This window comes from Alosa sapidissima, chromosome 11 (assembly GCF_018492685.1).
Source record: "Alosa sapidissima isolate fAloSap1 chromosome 11, fAloSap1.pri, whole genome shotgun sequence".
NCBI lineage: Eukaryota > Metazoa > Chordata > Actinopteri > Clupeiformes > Clupeidae > Alosa > Alosa sapidissima.
Genome location: NC_055967.1, coordinates 12,673,914 through 12,695,444, shown reverse-complemented (window position 1 = coordinate 12,695,444; position 21,531 = coordinate 12,673,914). Strand labels below are relative to the sequence as shown.

At 42.9% G+C, this 21,531-nt stretch overlaps 2 protein-coding genes across 11 annotated transcripts in view; one reads left to right on the top strand and one right to left on the bottom strand.

Moving 5' to 3' along the window:
• Positions 1–370: 370 nt before the first annotated feature.
• slc2a13b (solute carrier family 2 member 13b) lies at positions 371–12,979 on the bottom strand. 10 transcript variants are annotated; one of them, XM_042110134.1, is made up of 13 exons: positions 8,559–9,571; positions 8,129–8,288; positions 7,551–7,756; positions 5,329–5,437; positions 4,186–4,349; positions 3,930–4,047; positions 3,423–3,548; positions 3,174–3,292; positions 2,914–3,066; positions 2,428–2,704; positions 996–1,064; positions 812–869; positions 371–713 (listed from the first exon to the last, which is right to left on the bottom strand). In XM_042110134.1, the coding sequence occupies exons 1-10, from the start codon at positions 9,046–9,048 to the stop codon at positions 2,484–2,486; spliced, it is 1,866 nt and encodes a 621-aa protein (XP_041966068.1). In that variant the 5' UTR covers positions 9,049–9,571; the 3' UTR covers positions 371–713; positions 812–869; positions 996–1,064; positions 2,428–2,483. The 10 variants fall into 10 exon arrangements, with proteins under 10 accessions (XP_041966068.1, XP_041966072.1, XP_041966071.1 ...); XM_042110138.1 differs by adding an exon at positions 12,955–12,979 and having other exon boundaries at positions 371–1,064; positions 8,559–9,032; XM_042110137.1 differs by adding an exon at positions 9,863–9,957 and having other exon boundaries at positions 371–1,064; positions 8,559–9,032.
• The window catches only part of lrrk2 (leucine-rich repeat kinase 2), a 27,595-nt gene continuing 16,035 nt past the window's right edge, over positions 9,972–21,531 (top strand). The window contains exons 1-23 of the mRNA XM_042110113.1: positions 9,972–10,398; positions 10,622–10,707; positions 10,917–11,026; positions 11,255–11,343; positions 12,124–12,258; positions 13,011–13,145; positions 13,252–13,383; positions 13,536–13,655; positions 13,867–14,048; positions 14,316–14,401; positions 14,498–14,604; positions 15,828–15,957; positions 16,175–16,299; positions 16,841–16,968; positions 17,546–17,690; positions 18,163–18,302; positions 18,394–18,522; positions 18,658–18,828; positions 19,984–20,248; positions 20,354–20,533; positions 20,739–20,848; positions 20,939–21,011; positions 21,304–21,506. Of these exons, the coding sequence (XP_041966047.1) occupies positions 10,260–10,398; positions 10,622–10,707; positions 10,917–11,026; positions 11,255–11,343; positions 12,124–12,258; positions 13,011–13,145; positions 13,252–13,383; positions 13,536–13,655; positions 13,867–14,048; positions 14,316–14,401; positions 14,498–14,604; positions 15,828–15,957; positions 16,175–16,299; positions 16,841–16,968; positions 17,546–17,690; positions 18,163–18,302; positions 18,394–18,522; positions 18,658–18,828; positions 19,984–20,248; positions 20,354–20,533; positions 20,739–20,848; positions 20,939–21,011; positions 21,304–21,506 (3,120 nt within the window). The 5' untranslated portion in view covers positions 9,972–10,259. The remainder of the gene's footprint in view (positions 10,399–10,621; positions 10,708–10,916; positions 11,027–11,254; positions 11,344–12,123; positions 12,259–13,010; positions 13,146–13,251; positions 13,384–13,535; positions 13,656–13,866; positions 14,049–14,315; positions 14,402–14,497; positions 14,605–15,827; positions 15,958–16,174; positions 16,300–16,840; positions 16,969–17,545; positions 17,691–18,162; positions 18,303–18,393; positions 18,523–18,657; positions 18,829–19,983; positions 20,249–20,353; positions 20,534–20,738; positions 20,849–20,938; positions 21,012–21,303; positions 21,507–21,531) is intronic.

Here is a 21,531-nt window from a genome sequence, read left to right as displayed (position 1 = left end):
TGTGCGCTCATTTTACTAAATTGTGCTCTCAATTTAGTAAAACGTGCGCACGTTTTACTAAATAGTGCACTCATTTGACTAAATTGTCCTCTCTAGGCGCTGGCTATTGCGTGTAGGTCTGAGACAAGGTCCACGGCATCCTCCTTTTCATAAAATTGATTTTTATTACTCTGACTATTGCAATTTATATCAAATCAAATTTATATAAAAATCGCCACTAACACGTTATTGGAATTCATAGATTCCGTTCTACTCGTCTGTAAATGCCTGCCCCTAGACACAAGGGAAATTACAATGAATCCTCCCCTTTGGTTTTAGTTTAGTAAGGAATAATTTGGCTCTCACACACAAAAGTAGACATTTCAGTGGCAACAGTCTCAATATCAAAATTTAATGGACAGAAATAATTATTCATTATCTTATACATTTTCGAGAGAAATCCTATACAGACTTTATGATGTGGTCAACTAAAACCAAATATGCAATCATTCATCTAGACAAATAAATAAACCGTCCCTTTGATAAATGGCAGATCATAGCCTTTCACTGTTAGAAACTAGCAACATACACTGCATTGCACAATACAATTGGATCCCTGTGGCTGTGTATTAAGAGGACTGCTTCCAAAACAACAAAATGCCATCCAGAAAATAATACATATCAGTTAAATTACACAGAGTAGGCCTACTCCAAAAGCAGCGACAACATGTGTTCTGCAAAAGGCAAAAATGATTGAAATTCAAAAATCAACAAACCAAAGAAAGAAAACTAACAGAAACAGAGGCCTTCTGTCTTCAAGAAAGCTACTTACACTGTATTGTTCCCAGTAATGCATTCCATGAGGGGGAACTGTTGTAGCACTACGACAACTGAAGATAAATGATGGTGTGAAGAAGGGTAAAACTATTAGTAAAGTGCAGAATAAGGCTTCAATAACTACTGTTATTATTCATGTAGTTGTGCCATGTCCATTAATGTGCGTTTGCATTACTCACTGTTATGTATGAAACAGCGGTATTTCGTTTCAGCGATCCATAGTGCATTTGGGTTAACTCCATTTGGGGCTGGGAAATGAATCATTGTTGAATTGTCAAAACGTACAAATGACATCTGCTGTTGGACAACTTTACAGTTCCATCACCATAGAATCTTGTCATCCCACCAAAATAACATGTTATTTAGTTACAAGATATTTATGAGGTATTCTCAGTATTTATCATAAGCAGATCAAATATGTAAACTACCAGTAAAACGTTTGGACACCGTTACTCCTATATTATCTATTCTACTATTTTTAAAGCATGTTTTATATTTTAGGCTTTTCAAATGTCATAATCTTGGCATTCTCTCAGCCACAGTCCTGAAGGAGCTCCTATACATGTTGAGCACTCCAGATAATCATCTCTTGAAGTTGGTTATGATTATGCCAATAGTGTGCAGTCATGAAAGTTATTGGAGGCTACTTTCAAGAAACTGATTCATGAAACATACTTTGTTTTATTTAATGTATTAGATTCTTCAAAATAGCATCCGCCCATTTACCTTCTTGACTGCTTTGCGCACTGTTGACATTATCATAATCAGCCTAATTGAAACTTGTCACTTGTGGCCTATTGGTTAGCTCTTCGGACTTGTAACCGGAGGGTTGCCGGTTCAAACCCCGACCAGTAGGAATGGCTGAAGTGCCCTTGAGCCCCTCACTGCTCCCTGAGCGCCGCTGTAGCAGGCAGCTCACTGCGTCGGGATTAGTGTGTTTCACCTCACTGTGTGTTCACTGTGTGCTGAGTGTGTTTCACTAATTCACAGATTGGGATAAGTGCAGATCAAAAGAGTATATATACTTATACTTACTTGGAAAGTCTCAATTAACATGAGTGAACAAAAAGCGCCCAAGAAGAGCTCAACATAACCCTTTCACGATTGAACATTTTTTTTTTTTTCAAGGGTTTTTCTTGCTTACTGGTGTAGCTTAGAAAACTACAATATATTTAAGGCATATGATTTACAGTTTTTCAATGTATCTTTCTCTTTCCAGAATTGAAAGTTACAGTCACATTACAAAGTTTTTAAAGGCCAGTTATTTCATGGATCCATGATACTATGCATCCTGATAAAGTTCCATTGGCTTTTGGAATTAAAATAATAACCCCTCTTTTATTCCTCTTTTTAGACAACTTTAGCATGGGTGTGCTAATTTTGTAACGTGACTATTTTAATTCACAACACATATTCAAGTAAATAAATAATTTCACTATTTTGTAACATATGCTATACTGATCAACAGCATAGACCTTCACAGCATAAACTTGTTTGAAAAGCAATAAGAGCAAGGGTCATCGAAATAGCTGAAGTTCTGTGAACAAAAGTGCTGATTCTCTGGAGTGCATGCAGAGCAAAGGTCATCAAAGTGAATGCAGTTTCGCTCACCCAACCCTAACTCCGGAAACAGAAACGAAAGATTGACACCCAGTCTCCACACCTTCTTAGGGTAACTCTTCATCCGACACCTCATTTTCAGACTGATAGTTGCCGTCGTTTACCCTGATGTAGTGTCTGTGGGAGGCGCCAGAGTTCCCACAGGTGCACAGCTGCTCCGTAAACAGGGCCTCTATGTCCTCCAGCTGCTGGCCTTTAGTCTCGGGCAGGCAGCTGAAGATAAAGAGGAAGCCCAGCAGAGCCAGGCCCGAGTAGAGGAAGAACGCACCTGACACAGCACATATAAAACCACTTCAGCATAACGCACCTGACACATCACATACAACACCACTTCAGCACTCCCACCAACACAGCAGAGGGCTACTTCTCTAACATAAGAGATACATACAACATTATCATTTTTTAATTCTATACTATTAAAAAAACTTAACAGATATACATCATTTTGAGATCATATTATCAGATAATCAATCCCACCGTAGTAAGTGAGGTACTCTGCCACATGCAGGAATGTCAGAGACACCAAGACGTTGCAGGTCCAGTTGATGCCAGCTGAACAAGCATTTCCTGTACTCCTTGCCCACAGAGGATAGATCTCAGAGTTGACAGTCCAGGGCATAGGTCCCATACCTACAGAGGGGTCAACCACCACAGATATTCAGCTAATGCAGTTTTAGAGCGACTGCACAGATATTGAACAAACATGCTGCCTGACCTCCTATACTCTGAGTTCTTACCAGGAGCAAAGAAGACCAAGTACAGAATAAGTCCCAGCAGGACAACCCATGAGTAGGGAGTAGGGCAATAATTATAAGCCCAGAATATCCCAGAATTTTCCTGAGAGGAATTGGAACACCTACAAATAAAACAAAAATTATTTATGACATCCAGCTAAAGCATAGGTCATATAGACCACAACATGACTTGACAAGAAGAGAAGATGTGACATGCTGAGGAGATAAAAATGGTCTCTCCCAGTTCCCCACCTGCCCGATAAGGCCTCCTCGGTGTTGGCTTGATTGACAGAGACACAAGATGTGTCAAACAAAGACGTGCCATTCTCCCGGTAGCAGAAACCACAATCTGGATCAAGCATGCAGGGCTCACAGAAACTGCAACAAAAATGTCAGGTTATTACTTCACTATTCCACACTTACGGAAAAAAAAATCTGAAAAAAAAAAAAGAAAAAGAAATGCAATCAAATGCAAATACAATACCATGGCATTGTGTTGCCATTATAGATGTGACAGTTTTGCGTGGAATTGCCCTCATATAATAATACAGTCTCAAAGAATACAGTAGTTATTATTACAGACCCTATTCTGCTAATTTTCACTGTACATCATTTCATTTTGTGGTCTACTAGAATAGATTTAGATGCTTCACAATTCTAAGAACAGAAAAAAACATAGGGACTCTGTAACAAAACACAGGTGTGCTGTCTTTGAGTGTGTAAGCTGATTAGTGAGAGGTTGAATGCAAGCATTCCTACCTGTACTGTGTGCAGGAGGAGTTCAGAACAGGGCCGATGGGATGGAAATTGACTGGGGGAGACAACTGGGCGGACAACAGAAACCCAACAGCCAGCACAGCCAAACTCAAAGCTGTACCTACACCCACACACACACACACACACACAGACACGTCTGATGAAAACAAAGCTGTCTTTACATTAACACGGTAACACCATGTTATGCTGGTTATAAAATATGCCAATTGATTACTTGGCAAGTCTGCATTTGCCTTACCAACAATACTGGCCAGAGTCAATTTCCGGCGCCCAACCCTTTCCACAAGCCACACCCCCACCAGAGTAAAGAGGAAATTGGTGCCAGCAGTGCCCGCTGCTAGCCAAATGGCCATTTTATCATCCCGCACACCTGCCATCTGTAATATGGTGGCACTATAATACCTGAGAAGAGACTAAAGGTGGTTAATTTACCTGGGAATTCAATAATATAAGCAAACAATTATAAACAAGCTACTACTTAATCACTCTATACAAATGAAAGAGTGCTGAATGCCAGTTTCATTATCATTTGACTCTATAACACTATATGTACTGAAACTCTTTGCTGGTGACATGGACAGAAATGTTGCTTTTGTATATGCAGGGCAGATAAAGGGAAACATACAGAAAACACTTGAAAATGGGCTTTAAGTCCCAGATAGCATGGGGCTGCTGGACCACTGGCGGCCCACTGGGAGCAGATCTGGAGGTCCGCTGACATTTTGCTCATCGGTTCTCTGGCAGTCCGCTGGCGGGTTACAGACAAATTGCCCAATATATTGCCACTAATGGTCTAAAATTGTTTTCATTTGTTCAGTTATACTCCATATATCATTTTAATATTTTTTTTTATATTGATGACGAGTTAAATTTAAAAAGAGATGGTGGTCCAACGGCGGACCACAAGTGGCACGCCACCTACGGCATACCACTGGCAGTCCACTATCTGCCAATCTGATTTTGCTATCTAGGGTGTGGGATTGCTGGCTTATACTGGAGCATTATAACACGGACACAGTGGAGCATAGTGTCACTTTGCGATATTGATATATAATATAATATATAATATTGATAGTGTATTGTTGCCATTTTTATGAGACCAGATTTGTATATGATTGACACATTGAAAGTTCCCTGTCAGAGAAGAATATGTCACTACTCCCACAACCGCACCTTGGTGCCAGGGTGGAATAGGCCGTTTTTGACCAAGTTTCCTCCGCCAAACAAGGGCCCAAGGAATTTCACAGCTTAACCTGTGTACAACTAAGAGGATCTCCAGTTTAACAAACATATGACAAAGTATACATTCACACAAACTATGAAAGGCTGACATTTAGATTTCAGTCCTGAAATATAATTGAGGAGATTTTAGAAAACTTACATGACTGTGTTGATCCCAGACAGCTGTTGGAACATCTGAAGCCCACATCCAACAAGCAGGGCCCGTCGCACTGGGGGACTGGCCAGGATACGACAGAGCACTGGACCATCTGCAGGACAGGATCGGTTCATTTTCGGTACAGTAAACCTGTAAGTACTGCTAGCCTGATATTCACTGACAATATTGCTGATGCTCAACACATATAAAGAATAGTATTTTGAAAAGTGTGTCAAATGTGTTTCTGTAACATCCTGCACTTAAACGGTTCAGTACAAATGTGCACCTTTACACCCCTAGTAATGCTGTTCTTCCATCATGCCTTAAAACATCTTACAGTCTAGAGGCTTTTCAAGTCAAGTCAAGTCAATGCTTTATTGCCAGTGTGATGGAACATAGCCTGGAATTTGGTTTAGTGCTTAGGCTCATATAGTACAGACAGACAACACATACAGTAAGACACCATACACAGAGGACAGAATAAAATGCAAATGGATAAAATACAGGAGTGTCTGAAGCCCTATAGTTAAATAAATTACTTGCACAATAAAACAAAATAAAAAAGATAAAGAAAACAAATCAGTAGTGTTAGTGCCTTAAAACTGACTCTGAGGAGGACGTAACCAGGTCCTGTGCAGATCAGATACTCTGGGATGTTGGGATGTTGAGGGTTCTTACTGTCTGGGGTACTGTTGGTGAATCTTGGTGAAAAGTTCTGGCTGTGATGCTTTTAAGCCTTTTTCCTGAAAGAAGAGGGGTGACTAGGGCATTGGCAGGATGGGAGGGCTCCCTGACTATTTCCCCTCCCATTTTAAGCAGTCGAGTGTTATTATGTCCTTGATGTCAGGGAGGTCCTGCCCTATGATTTTTGACGCTGTCTAGACAACCCTATTTAGCACCCTCTTGTCGTCGGACAGAGGGTGTGTGAACACTCTCTATCACAGCTCTGTAGAAGTCCCTCATTCCAGCCTTAGACACCTTGAATTTCCTCAGTTGGCGAAGAAAGAACAGGCACTGGTGAGCCTTCTTCACAATGTGTTTAACATTAAGAAAACATTTGAGGTTGAAGGAGATGGTGGTACCCAGGAACTTGAAACTGTTCACCCACTCTACGGCTTGGTCAGTGATGATCAGAGGTGAAAGCCTATTTCTATTTTTATGGAAGTCTACTACCATTTCCTTAGTTTTGGAGATGTTGAGACTTACAGTGCATCTACGTATTGGTTAAAAAGTTCAATATGTTTCTCAAACAGTCTTACTGGGATGATGTTATTAAAAGCAGAGCTAAAATCAATGAACAGTACCCGTGCATATGTGGCTTTCTCTTCTAGGTGTTGTAAGATGTCATGAGTAAAATGGATCAAGTAACCCACTAGGCAGGTGGTTAGCCACTAGTCGCTCAAACACTTTCATTATGATGGAAGTTAAGGCCACTGGTCTATAGTCATTAAGATAACTGATGTTAGTCTTTTTGGGTATGGAAATAACTATGGCAGATTTAAAACATGTTGGGACCTGACATTCTTTCAGAGACCAGTTAAAGATGTCAGTAAATAGCATAGACAGCTCATCGGCACACCATTTGATAGTGGCTGCAGAGACCGAGTCAGGGTCAGCTGCTTTCCTGCTGTTGTCTTTTCAACAGATTCCTGACCTCATGCTCTTCTATCAAAAATGGTGGGTCAAGGAGAGTGGCATCATAGGGGAGGTTGGAGCTGTCTATGGACCTATAGTCAAATCTGAAGTAGAATTCATTTACTTTGTCAGGGAGCAGGGGGTCATCATATAGAACTGCATTGCTAGATTTGTAATTGGTAATCTGCTATAGGCTGTTCCAAACACCCTTGCTGTCATGAGCATTGAGTTTGGTTTCTAGTTTGGCCCTGTAGTTGGCTTTAGCCTTTTTAACTGCTTGTTCAAAAGTATATTTAGCTATAGTGTATTGACATACATCACCACTCTGAAATGCTTTCTTTCTTTCTAAGTACAGTGATTTGATCTCCTTGCTGAGCCATTTCCCTTTATGATGCAAAAAAATCTGACTACATTTTCAAGCAGCCTCTATTGCCTGCATTTGTAGAGATTTCAAAGAACAAATCCTATTAACTTAACCCACCTTCTGCATGATGGAAGGCAATCAGTGAGAATGTAATACTGACATATATTCTACAAATGTTCATAGGCCATAAATGGATGCTGTCACAGATACATATTTGTTTATTCACCTCCTCCAGAATCCCTCTCGGCTTCAATGCTGGTCTTAATGGCATCATATTCCTCATCCACGTGTGCAGTTCCTCGGATCTTGCTGAGCTCCTGCCGGGCCTTCTGGAGGAGTCCCTTCTGGAGGAGCCAGCGTGGACTCTCAGGGAGGCAGAGGAAGCCGAGGAACTGCAGCAGAGCTGGTACCACTGAGAGGCCAAACATGTACCTGAAGTGATCACAACACGGCTCTTTAAGACCATTACAACGCACTGCTTACTCTTTATTGTTTACAACCAAGAAGATTATTGATGTTCTTCCCTGAGGGCAAGGGGGAATCCACATAACTATACTATGAGAGAAAACATTAGTATGGAGTACAACCAGGATTATTCAGGGTAGTGTGAACTGCCCAGATGCGGAAAAAGAGATATTGAGATATTGCCCACTATGTAATGTCATTTTACCATATTATACAAGGATACTATGGTATGTGGTATTATTATACCAATACTAAAGAGATTAAACTAAAAGGAGCTAATATTCATATTCTATTATTGGGTGTTAAGTGTTAATAACTACAAGGTTAAATTGGAAATACCTCCAGCCACCATGGTGCAGATAGCTGAAAGCTCCATCAACAATACTGGCAATAAATTGGCCACCAGTGATGAACAGGGTGTTGAGGGTAACCAGTTGTCCCCTGAGATGTGGCGGAGAAACCTCGGCGATATAAACCGGCACTGTCATAGAGGCGATCCCTGTGAAAACAGAGAGAGCTCATGAGCCTCATACAGACCATGCATAGGCCTATGTGCAGGAGTGATGCATGTTACTCATAAAACAGGTTACTCATACTTAGGTTAATCTGCGGAACAGATCAGCAGGGTAAATATAACTATTACTATCATATACATTTGATTGATTGTTTGTATTAATCACTATAATCAGACTAGCTATCAGACTTGGTTACAGAGGCCTGATGAATTCACCATGAGAAATATCGAACAACTCATCAGAAATTAACTTACCTATCCCAAGTCCAACTATTAATCTCCCAAGAAGTAGAACCTCTTTGTTCGGACCTAAACTCAACATAAGGCCACCGACAGTGAAAATAAAGCTTGCCAGCAAGATACAGACTCGTCGCCCGTACAGTCCATTTAAGTACCCGCCAGCCAGAGCAGATAGCGCCGCAGCGCCCACCGTGCTGGAGACCAGTAACTCCTGCCATAGTGCACTCAAATTCATCTCTTTCTTGAGCAGGAGCATGGCCCCAGACACCACTCCAGTGTCATATCCGAACAGAAAGCCACCAAGGGCGGAGAAGAAGGACAAGACGTAGACGAATGAATGAGTAGCATCCTTGAAGCCCGTGACATGATCAGAGTCTGGGGTATTAATGCTTTGGTCGGCGGAAGTCCTGATGAGGCTTCGCTCGTCATCTGTCTTCCCCTCTGACTCCATGGACTTGGTCATATTAATCAGCTTGTGCCCATTGTCACCTTGTTTAGAAAACATAGGAAGAAGAGCTGTCAGACGGACAACCAACCTAACCTAACCGGTAACAGGCTATTTCTAGTAGGCCTAGCGTGAAAGCCAAACACTTAGACCTAGCTGCTTGGCTACTACTACAAGACCAGCATGCTGTAAACATAATGTTATTGCATATGCAACGATTGGCCCATAATAAAGCAACTGTGGCTGGTTGATGTCTTTTTGTCTGTCGAGATACTGAGCTCGATCGCTTGCCATATGACTATTTTCTTACGTCATGATCGAGGGGCGTGTCCATTTTAAGTTACGGAAGTTTATAGAGCAAACCAACCAACAAATAGGCCTACATCTCCTAGCCAACTGTAATATTGTCTCCCATATTTATTTATTTATTTGAAATGACAGCACCTGCAAGTGCTTTTAATGTTGGTGCAACAAGGAAACGAATTAGTTGCGTGTAGGCATATAAACATAATATCTCCATCATCAGCATAATTTCCAGCAGATCTGCATTCTATTTTCACTTTGTTTTTTCTTCTTCTTTCACTTACTACGCTTGATTAGCCTAGGCCTACTGTAGGCTACAATGTATATCAAATTTGAATAGGCTAGGTTATGGGCATGCATAGCTCAAAATTCTCTAACCCAAGAGGCTGTTCGTTCCAATATTTTTAGGCTAGTAGCCTAGGCAAGGCATAGTAATTTAACACCAGCGGTGGATTGCCATAAAGGTCTAGTAAATCAATGTGCTAAACGCAATAAAATGTAGGTTCACTGACTAAACACCAGAACCAATAATAACTTGAAAACGCACCATGTTGATTCAAGCCGATCTTACCTCCCGGTGTTCCCAAACAGGAAGTTCCGAAGTTACAGGAGTCATATGATTCATTTGGCGATAGATTTGGGCACGCCTGTGGTCCCCTACAGCCGTGATTTTCAAATCGAAAGCCCCTGCGTTCAGGGTGAATACGCCAACAGGAAACTTCTACGTTTTTCTTACCATAACGCAGTTTACATTTGTAGGGAAGACCTGCGTTATCTGGAGCAATGGAGCGTGGTGTAACCTTATGTTGTCACGCATTATGGAATGTTTTCAACATCTGTCTGTCTGTACATTCTGTAACAGTTTAGCATCGCTGCAACATTTTTACAAAGCCACGTGATTTTAACTCAACACAAGGATTTGTAGATGTATTCAAGGGCAAGATAGCACTAATTCGACGAAGAGGAACATGGTGAATAAAGAGGAGTTGGAGGAGCGACTCAAAAAGTTACTCGTGCGGCTAAGTAATATACAGGAGGGGAAACAATTAAGTACCATGGTGCAGATCATGGAGGATCTGCTCTTTCTGGCGCACACGGATGGTTGTGGTAAGACCCTTTTTTGTTTGAACGGTTGTGAGATTTGTGCATAACATTTATTTCAGTCTTTTTACACTGTGCATCAGGCAGTGTGCATATGCAATACGTATAGCCTGGGTTACATCCTCCGCAGTGGTGGAAATATTCCATTTAGATGAAATTGTCAACAATAGATCGAACTATGATCTATTTTTTTATTGTAACGTTTGGTGATGAATGTATTTATTTTCAGCTGCTGAACTCTTTGAAGGCAAAAATGCACACATGCCACTGCTGATAGTGTTGTTATCGTATACCAGCAGTAAGGGAGTACAGCAGGTAAGTAGAACTGTCATCACGCAGTTAACCCTTAAAGGAGTACTGTTGAGAAATGAACGTTCTAAAGAATATCTGGGTTCATTGAATTCAACATAGAATTTTAGAACCTTCAATTGTTGCGGAACTTAGAACGTTCAAAAACCTACACCTTTAAGGCAGTTTCCAGAGAAAAAATACTCTTTGAAAGACTGTGGTTGTCTGGTTTACAGGCAGGGTGGTCACTGCTTTGCAAGCTGGTAGAAATATGTCCTACAACCCTGGAGAAGTTGGCCCAACCTTTGGCTTTATCAAAGGAATGGGAGGTTTTGGGGGTTCACCAGTAAGTAGCCTATAAATAATACACATCGCTTGTTTATGTCTGAGTGAGTGGGAGCAGAGTGGATGTCTGCACAATTAATGTATTAATTATGTTGGCAGCCATTTAATTTTGCTAATTGTAGTTTGGTTATGATATTAAACTATTATGAAATATAATATTTGAAAGATGTATGTTTCTATGTGTAGATGAAAGCAACCCAAGTATGTATGTTTCTGTGTGTGTGGACAGGCAGATTCTTAAGGTGCTGGCCATGCATATCACAGACTGTGGGGTCTTTACGGTAACATTGCGAGCCTTGGCACATCTTCTCAGATCACGTAAGCAAGAAAGCAGTTCAGAGCTATTCACAACACGCTTCAGATGTGGAGTCAGTGCAGGAGATCATGTAGACTATGTGTCATATCAAAATATTTAATTGTATTGACTTTTTTTTTTTTTTAATCAAAGCACATGTTATGTCTTGAATGTCTTGAAAATGTTGCTTTTGCAGTTGCTTATGGTAGTTCTTGTAGGTCATTTGCAAAACTACATGATACATAATATGCATTGTTGTCTAATATAGCTGAGTGCATGGCTGTAAGCCAACAGGCATTCTGTAGTAGTCTTAGTATAGTATAGTATATATACTTTTTTGATCCCGTGAGGGAAATTTGGTCTCTGCATTTAACCCAATCGGTGAATTAGTGAAACACAAACAGCACACAGTGTACACACAGTGAGGTGAAGCACACACTAATTGTCGGGGCTCGAACCGGCAACCCTCCGGTTACAAGTCCAGAGTGCTAACCAGTGGGCCACGGCTGCCCCTAATGTAAGTCAGATTGTGGTCTAGGATATAATTAATCAACTTAAACCATTAGATGAACTGAAATCATAGGGTACACATACAGTTCCAGTATTATGTAAAACTGTCAACTATTCACTACACTATTCACTCTACACTTCACCTGAGCTCTAGACTGACTGTAAAGTGCTATACCACCCAGACAATAAAAAAGTTTGAAGAGCATCCACACTAGATACTGCCTGCATGCTAAACACATTTTGGCCTTTACTAGGATGATAAACATACTAGTGATGTTTTGCTCTTTTGCCAGCTGACATACTGCTGCAGGTTCTGGAAGAAGATGTGGATGTGTTTGACCTGATCGTAGAAGGGATGAAGTCTTTTCCAGGTAGTGAAGAGCTGCAATTGCAGGGCTGTCGGGCATTGCAATTGCTTCTCGAAAGAGGTTTGTTTGGCATGCCGTTATATATATATATAATTATATATACTATTTTGATCCCGTGAGGGAAATTTGGTCTCTGCATTTATCCCAATCCGTGAATTAGTGAAACACACTCAGCACACAGTGAACACACAGTGAGGTGAAGCACACACTAATCCCGGCGCAGTGAGCTGCCTGCAACAACAGCGGCGCTCGGGGAGCAGTGAGGGGTTAGGTGCCTTGCTCTAGGGCACTTAAGCCTTGCCTATTGGTCGGGGTTCGAACGGGCAACCCTCCGGTTACAAGTCCGAAGCGCTAACCAGTAGGCCACGGCTGCCCCCTAAAAGAATACCTAGAATTGGTGAAATAACATATTTTCCATTCCAAGAATGGTGTGCTACTTGCTATTAAATGATACAATTTCAGGCAAAACAGACTAAAACATTTGGTGTATATCTTCTCCTGACTGAATATGTAAGGAAGTATAGTTTGTGGAGAAAGCGGGTGTGCACTAATAGGATGTGGAACAGAACCTGTGAGTTATGTTGTGTTGCTTTATGTCTGGTGGATATGAGGAGGTGTTACTAATATATATGTTCTTGTGGTTAATTTGAGCCTTTTGTGATATGAAATGCAACAGTATATCGTCATTATGTATTTCAATTAAATGGATAATAATGTATTTTAAAACCTAAAATGTGCAGTAAAACACACATTTACCTGGCCGTCATTGAAGTATTTGTGGGATGATGCAACATCTTCCATCCCATGCCCAGTTTCAGATGAGCACCTGGTGGACTTTGTGGACAGACAGGATCACAGTGTGGTGGTGAGAGCAGCTCACGAGTTCCGGGACAATGAGGACCTGCTCCTGCACGCCCTTAGAGTGCTGCTGCCCCTGGCTGACCCCCGTGAGTGTCGTGTCTCCCAGCGCGGGCAGGTATCTGCCTCCATCTGTCTCGCCCTCTGTTCTCTAAATTTCCACTCAAACTTTGTTTGTGTGTTTGTTTTCTGCAGCCAGTAATGTGGAGATCCTCATGTCCAAAAAGGAGAGGTGCTACTCCCTCATCAGTCACTCCATGCTCTCGTTTCCCCACTCGGAAGCCTTGCAGGAGGTTGGCTGCTGCCTGCTTCAAAAGTTCACCTCAGGTGGGCCCCCTCTGCTAACATTGCAGGTCACCGCGGGCTCTTTGAAGTCTGGTTTGAAGTTTGAAGAAAACTGTCAGGTTAGGTCAGTAAAGATTTGCTATTGATGTGAGGTTATCATATAATTAAGTTCACTTGCTGTGTGGAATTCACAGAGAGTTACTACAACATACTGGTACTGAATGGAATACATGGAGTCACAGTGACAGCGTGCCTCACTTACCCAGAAAATGCAACACTACAAGCATCTGCCCTAACCTGCCTGGCTGCCCTCAGTGAGTAGCGATAGATGCCCATCTATTCAGACTTTCTGACTCGCATCCACCCACACACATGCACACACACGCACACACATCTTCACACCCAAAACAACACTGAGTCTCTCCCAGATATCAGCATATCAATGCATGAACTCCAAACCTTTGCTCATGCAAGTCCAAACTGAGTTGCAGTAAATGTGTGGGGGACTCTTGTGTTTTCACCTAGCAAAAACGATTGTGCTGAACAAAGGGCTTGAGAATGCGACGGGTGAGGATGAGGAGGAGGAGGAGGAGGAGGAGGGTGAGGCGGAGAGGCATCAGATGAAGGGGGAAGAGGGTGGAGACCTGTGCTGGATGGAGGCGAGCTGCAGAGCTCTGGAGCTTCACACAGCAGATGCTGCAGTACAGGTGAGCTGGCAGAATGTCGCTCACTCTTTCACCTTTTCCTGCTTTGATTAAAGATCCTGTCATGACATCTAATCATGGAGAAAAATCTTTCTTTATCTTCTTTCAAAAACGGGTTCTGATTACACATGACCTGTATGTTAAACAGACTTGTAAAGAATAGTGTTTAAGTAGAGAGCAATATTAAAGTAAAAGGATTAATCTCCAGACAACTGAATTGAACATGATTATCTAACAATTGGTGGCTACTGTCTTATTGTCATTCTGTAGCAGGCGGCATGCTTGGCACTGAACAGCCTGCTGATACATGGCAGTGGACTCATGTGGGATCATGTTTGTGAGGAGGAGGAGGGGAGGTACGCTTGCTGAACAGAACCAACACACACACACACACACACACACACACACACACACACACACACACTGACCCTTCTCCTATATGTCTGTGTCAGGAATCCAGTCCAGAGGAAGATCATGGCAGCCATGCTGCTGCACTCCAACTGTGTGGGAGTGTTCCAGGCAACTGCTGTTACTCTCTGCAATCTCATTCAGCGTAACGGTGAGTTGGCCTGGTCAATGCCTGATTTACTGGCCCAACTCCACAGGAAGTTTAGGAACAGGTGGATCCACTCAATATCCTCTCACCAGCCACTTTATTAGGTATGTTCAACTACCAATTAAAACGGACATCTATTCAACCAATCACATGGCAGCAACTCAATGGATGTAGGCATGCCATGTAGACATGTGGGGGTTACCACTACAGGAACTCAGGGTAGTTTTACGGGGTCTCTGCAGTTTGCGCGTGTCTTCACTGCTGGAACCGCCCTGTAAAAAGGATTTTTGAGAGCCTTTATGGGGCTGACAATCTTTATGGAGCTTTAGTGCAGCCCTGATAAACTCCTTCAGTAACTCAAATAACTACTCCTTACAATTGAGATGTGCAGAGGAGCACTTCTGAATGCACAAAATGTCAACTTTGAAACAAATGGGCTACAGCAGCAGACCACACTGGGTGCCACGCCTGACAGCTAAGTACAGAAAACTCTGGCTACAATTTGCACTAACTCACGAAAACTGGACAACAGAAACAAGATTGGAAAAATGTTGCTTGGTGTGCTACGTCTCAACTTCTGCTGTGACATTCGGAAGAGACATTGGTAGAGTCAGAATGAAAGCATGAAAGCATGGACACATCCTGCCTTGTATCAATGGTTCAGTGGATATGTTCTTGGCACACTTTGGGTTCACGATAATTGCACAGCCTGCCTGAGTATTGTTGCTGACCATGTCCATCCCCTTATGACCACAGTGTACCCATCTTCTGATGGCTCCTTAGTAGGATAATGCAACCAGTCTCAAAGCTCTAATCATCTCAAACTGGTATCTTGAACATGACAAAGAGTTCACTGTACTCAAATGGTCTCCAGTCACCAGATCTCAGTCCAATAGAGAACCTTAGGGATGTCATGGAACAGGAGATCAGAGATCATGGATGTGCAGCTGACACATTTGCAGCAAATGCATGATGCGATTATGTCAATATGGACCAAAATCTCAGAGGAATGTCTCCTGCACCTTGTTGAATCCATGCCACGAAGAATGAAGGCCGTTATGAAGGCAAAGGGGGTCCAACCCGATACTAGCACGGTGTACCTAATACATTGGTTTGTCAGTGTAAATTCCACTGAGTTGACAAGCTGGTTAATCTTGCTCAACCTATAGCCTACAACACTACACATTTGTACAAATTAATGGAACTATTTATTATGTTTTATTCAGGTAAAATCCGAGGACAGCTGCTGTCCCATGGCATCCATTTCAACGTTGTGGAGATTATGAAGCTGCACATACATTCTACTAGAGTGTCCAGCAGTGGTTGTAGATTGCTCAAGCAGCTCTTTCAGGGATGGTAAGGAAGCACCATTTTCATATCACAAAAATGCTTCAGTTTCTTAAAAGCATAATCTTTTTTGCACCATTTGTGGAATGTGAACTCGGCATATTGTTCCTGAAAATACCAACTCTCTTAGAGACACTGTTGGTGTTGCTTTTGTATACAGCTACTGTGGGAAGAGATATGGAAACCAGGGGTAACCAAAATGCTTCTTCCTGTGTTCTGTTAACAGGAGGGCAAGTTTAGATGAGGCCACCATGGCTATGAATCTGATCTTAAAAGCTATGGTGAAGCATAACTTTCAACTACAAGTTCAGTTAGATGGTCTACAAGCCAGCCTAACGTTCCTAAGCCCAGGTAAGGACTATGGTCTTTATGTTTTTCCATATACAATCTAACCTACAAAATAAGTAAGGGCGCTTTCATACCTATTTTGTTTCCGAATCACAGGCTGAATCAACATTTTTTTCCATTGTCCCTGGGATTGTTTTGTGTTCACAAACCCACGCTCAAATAAATTGTTCTCTGATTCTGTGTGGTCCCCAACATCAAAGATATCTCCTAAAATATTTAATCATGCTGGTTTATTTGGGCATACAAAGGAAAGGCTTGACAAATAAAATATCATGCTGATTTTGGCTGGAAAAAACAAAACTTTCCAGCAGTCTCGGTCCATTTGTTTTGTTCTAAAACAGGGTGCATTTGCTGCTTTCACATATACCCAATCGAACTGAGCTTTGGGGGGAAATGCTCCACGTTCAGATTCAGCTGCTCTAAATGAAACCAGGTGTTACAACACCCTAAAATGAAACAATGTAGTACAGCGATATGTTCAACTGCTCTCTGGTAAAGGAAGATGGTGTTATTTAAGTCAATGTTGTGACTGCTTGCTGAGCAGACAGGAGTTTGCAGGAGCATGGCATGTCTGTGGCGGATCCGGATGCAGAGGACGTGTCTCTGAGGGTTCTGAAGAATCAGTGTGTGCTAGAGGGAGCTCACACAGTCTACCTGGAGGCTCTCAACAGAGTAAGAGATAAACATCTCTCAGTGGCATCTCAATCCATAACTGAAATTGCACATCTTCAGTTGCAACATTAAAGGTGCTCTAAGTGATGCTGGGCAACGTCACTTCTGTTAACTTTCAAACAAAACAGAGAGCTAGCTCGCTACCTCCCTTCCCCTCCCTCCCGTGCTGCTCCCGTGCAATTGAAACTCTCCTAAACACACATCTCGTCTGTGATTTGCTGGAACAGTTTGTTATGTTTTCATGGGCTAGGTTTGCCCAGGTTGTTTTTGTTGCCGTTCTTGGAGCCTGGGCTGTCCACAGAGATTGCCTTTTTTTACAGTGTATTCAGGACACAGACAGCTAGCGGTTGGTTAGGTGCTGTTTGCAGTAAGTGACATTTAATGTTTTAGCCTAAAAAATGCGTGGCATCGCTTAGAGCACCTTTAAGTTGTCAACAAATCAGACATAAACACTAAAACATGATTTTGGGTAAAACCGCTGCCAGCCTATGTATTTTTGTTCACATTACATATCGGAGTGGACTTTTGGTGGGTTGAATGTGTCGATGAGCTGGTGTTTTATGTCTTATGTCTTTAGTTCATCAGCAACAAAGACATTCAGGAGTACGGCCTTTGTGTCCTCTCTGAGCTGGCCGGCTGCTCGGGGGCCGTTGACCTCATGTGCCAACAAGGGGCCATTGATACAGTCCTACATACACTACAGATGTTTCCAAGGAAACGTGGTGAGTCTGGGAACACTTTTGACAAATCTAAATGCAATTACTAGCGAGTCAACTTCAGGGAAGAAGAATGCACTGTATATGAGCTATGCTTACTCAAGGATTATACATTATTTGGCAAACCACATGCCACCACCACTGGTTTGTAGTTTAACAGCTAGGGCACTAGAACTCTGCAGCATTCTGAAGAGCCGTATAATAACTGAATAATAAAAAAAAAAAGAACCGCACTCACAGTTCCTTTAAACAAAATGTTTAATCGCCCCACAGACGTTTTGAGCAAAAAGCTCTTCTTCAGCGAGTCATCGGCGATTAGTAACCAAGTGAGTGCGGTTCTTTTCCTTGATATTCAGTTATTTACATGTAAGGATCCAGCACCCAGTGTCTAATTCTCAGGAGGTGTTGAACGCGTTTTTCCATTGTTTTACGAGCCGCATAATAAGAAATATTAATGAGCAGATTTCCTCCTTTTCAGAAATCCACTATTGGGGGTTAAGCCTCCTGGTCTACCTCATCAGCAAAAAGAAGCTCTCTCGCACAATCGTTCCTGTCCTGGCCTCGGTGCTCGTGCAGTCTATGCGGCAGTACATGGAGGATGGAGAGATGCGAATGAAAGTGGGTGTGCGAATGTTTGTGACCGTCATTGGTTTTCTGTTTTTGTTTAGTTTACTCTGTTGCGTATGAGGCTGACACCCGCTCTTTCTAGGGTTTCAGGGTAGCATGGAAACTGATGGACACCTGCTCTGCTGCAGCGGCTGCGCTCGAGAGTGAAAACTTTGCAAGGGAGATCTTTGATCAGCTGAGGCAACACTCCTCAGAACAACGTAGCGATTCTGTAAGTATGAGCTGGTGATTAACAACTTTGTCAGGAGGAGTTAGATTTACATACATACTCTGCTCTCTGCTTGCTGATATGTAAAAGGTATGTTATTTGATCTGCAATGTAAACGTGTGCTGGTGTGTGTGGCAGCTGCACAGGTTGAGCTGCCTGTGCTTGTCTAAGATGGTGGCTGATGGCGAGATTAAGTACACCGTGCTGGAGAAGGCCTGTGAAGCGGAGGATCTGCTCATGGCTGAATGCCTCATACTGCTGGGAGCCGACATCAACAAGAAAACCAAAACAGAGTCCCTCATATACCAGGCAAGAGAGATGTTGTGTAATGATCAATTCGCTCAGAACGCTATCTTTGTTCTGAGTTGTATGTGTGTGTGTGTGTGTGTGTGTGTGTGTGGGGGGGGGGGGCACGTGTAACAAAGTAGGAAGGCCACAGCTGTACATCGTCGAGAGGTTAAACTAAACTAAAGCAACACAAACCAAACAATGAAAGAACCTTACTGCTCCCTACATGCTAGCGCTACATGTGGTGCAGAACTGGGTAGTATGGTTCTAACCATATATGAATGCATCTGCATGTCAGCTTGGCAGGAGCCTCAGAGAGCGGCCAACATACCGGTGACGTGCTGGCACTCCCTGCCTGGTACTCCTCCATTAAGCTGGGCCAGCCCTAGCCGTTTCGGGTTTTAAGTTCAAGTTTTTATTTTCCTTTAAGGTGGTGTAAAATCCAATGCAAAAGGTTGTCCTAATGCTACTGTTCATGTGGCTACAAACAAAAGGGAAGAATATCGGCCCTGCTCCCACAGCAGGCCTCAACTCATTGTCTGACCTGATTGAAAGGACAGGTGTAATTTACCAATTAGCCACAGGTAGTGACATCACTGATGCTCCGCCTGTAATGCTGCCTTCATGCCACATCGGCTATTCGGAAATTCGGAAGAATGACTTGAATGCAAAGTTGGGTTGGATTTGATGGAGACTCGTGCTGAACTCTTGTGTCCTGAGGTATCCGACTTGACGTCACTATCATATTCTCCAACCACAGCGGCCTCCCTTGCAACAACACAAGAGGCGAATCTCACTCTCATGACAAATAGGCATGGTAATTTATCACCAAATTAACACTACAGATAGAAACACTCCCCCAAGACATTTTCCTTCTTGCTCAACCATAGTAAGCAGCTCTAACTTATTTTGCATGTCCTGTATTTGTTTTCTGAGCTGATCTGTATTTGTTTTCTGAGCTGAACACACTTAAAGTCGGGTCCTCTGAGTTTACAGCCGGCATGAAGGCAGTATAGGTCAGTAGCCTATCCTAACACACGGCACACCCTGTCAGTGTGTGGTGATATGATATGATGGCCCTGTCAGAGAAATGACCCTCACTGCTCATGACGTGGTCATCATTTTCACAGTCCACAACACACTCTCTCACACTCTCCCTCTCTGTCACCCTCTAAGGTGTGTGAGCGTGGCGGGCCACTGGCTCTGGTGGAGCTGCTGCTGAGTGCGGGCGTTCACGAGCAGCACTTGCGGGGAGCTCTGGGCGCGTGCGTGAGGCGAGGGGATGGCCCCGTGGTCATCCTGCTGCTGGGCCGCCTGGGCCTGGACCTCAACAACAGTGCGCTCTGCCTGGGGGGCTTCAGGCTGGGCCGCCTGGAGGCTGCCTGGCTCAGCCCTCTCCTGTCCGAGCGCAGAGTTCCTCCCAGTGGCCACAGGAGGAACTGTAAGTGTCTCCTGCAAGTCCCTTCCACTGTTGTAGCCATATAAAGGGTGCTGACCCATTTATACGTGTGTGTGTGTGTGTGTGTGTGTGTGTGTGTGTGTGTAGGTAAAGGCCAAAGTTTAGCTCGACAGATCCAGTTACTCCAAAAGAAGAAAGGAACTGTGGGCTCACCAGGAATGCTGAATGACCTCTCTGGGTACCTTTCAGGGGAAGAGAGTGATGACTCCAGTCACATCTCTCTTGAAGACAGCCTTGTCTTTACCTTTGAGGACATAGAGAGTGATGGTGGGTCTCGCTCTGTTTTCAGCTGTTTTTACTTTATATAATATAATAATATAATATTGACATATTTCAGGGGGAAAATAATCTATGGTCAAGTCAACTTTATTTATATAGCCCATTTAAAAACAACAGCAGTTAAACCAGTCAAGAAAATAAATCAGACTAGACTAAAACAGAGATCTGACCCCATATCATTTGCTGTGCACAGGAAGTGAAGGAGCCCACAGTGTTCTGAAGCTCTGTTGTGATTCGCCGGAGGAGCAGAGGGCCAGGTCAACACCAAGACAAAACGGCCGACCCAGACACAACAGCTCTGAGGTAATGTGTGGATTTATGCCATCTGTTTACCAATGTTACGATGGTCTCATTTGATGGCTTACTTCAGCCTGTGCTCTCGTTCTCTCACAGGGAGGCCAAGTAGAGTCAGACTCGCAGGAGTTTTTACACAAGAAGCTTAATAGACACGTGCAGAATCACAGAGGTAGGAATATATACAGTGGAAAATATTCTGAGTGATTTGTATTGTTTTTTTCTTTGAGACTTACTTATCAGATCATATTGATTTTATAATATAACATATATGTTTGTTGTCATATGTAAGGCCTATAAAAGCTTGAAGGCTTTGATAGCTATTGTAAGATGATTGTGGGCTTTTAAGCAGGAACAGAATTGCCAGATATCTCCTCCTTCTCCAAGGCCAGTTGCTGTGGTACTCTTTAAGGACCTGTTTTAAATTGAATCTGCCTCTGTGTGGTCTCTGCTGTGTTGGTCAGTACTTAACTCTGGTGAGAGCCCCTCTCCCTCCCTGTCGGGTGGAGACCGAGAGCACATCCGCCTGCTGGACCTGTCCGGGAATGAGCTGGACAGCCTGAGCTGTCTGATGGACAGCCTCACAGTCCAGAAGCAGCTAGAGTATCTGCAACGCCTGGACCTGAGTCAGAACGCCCTGACCAAGTTCCCCAGCTCCCTGTGTGAGGTATCCACTGCTCCTGTGTGAACTT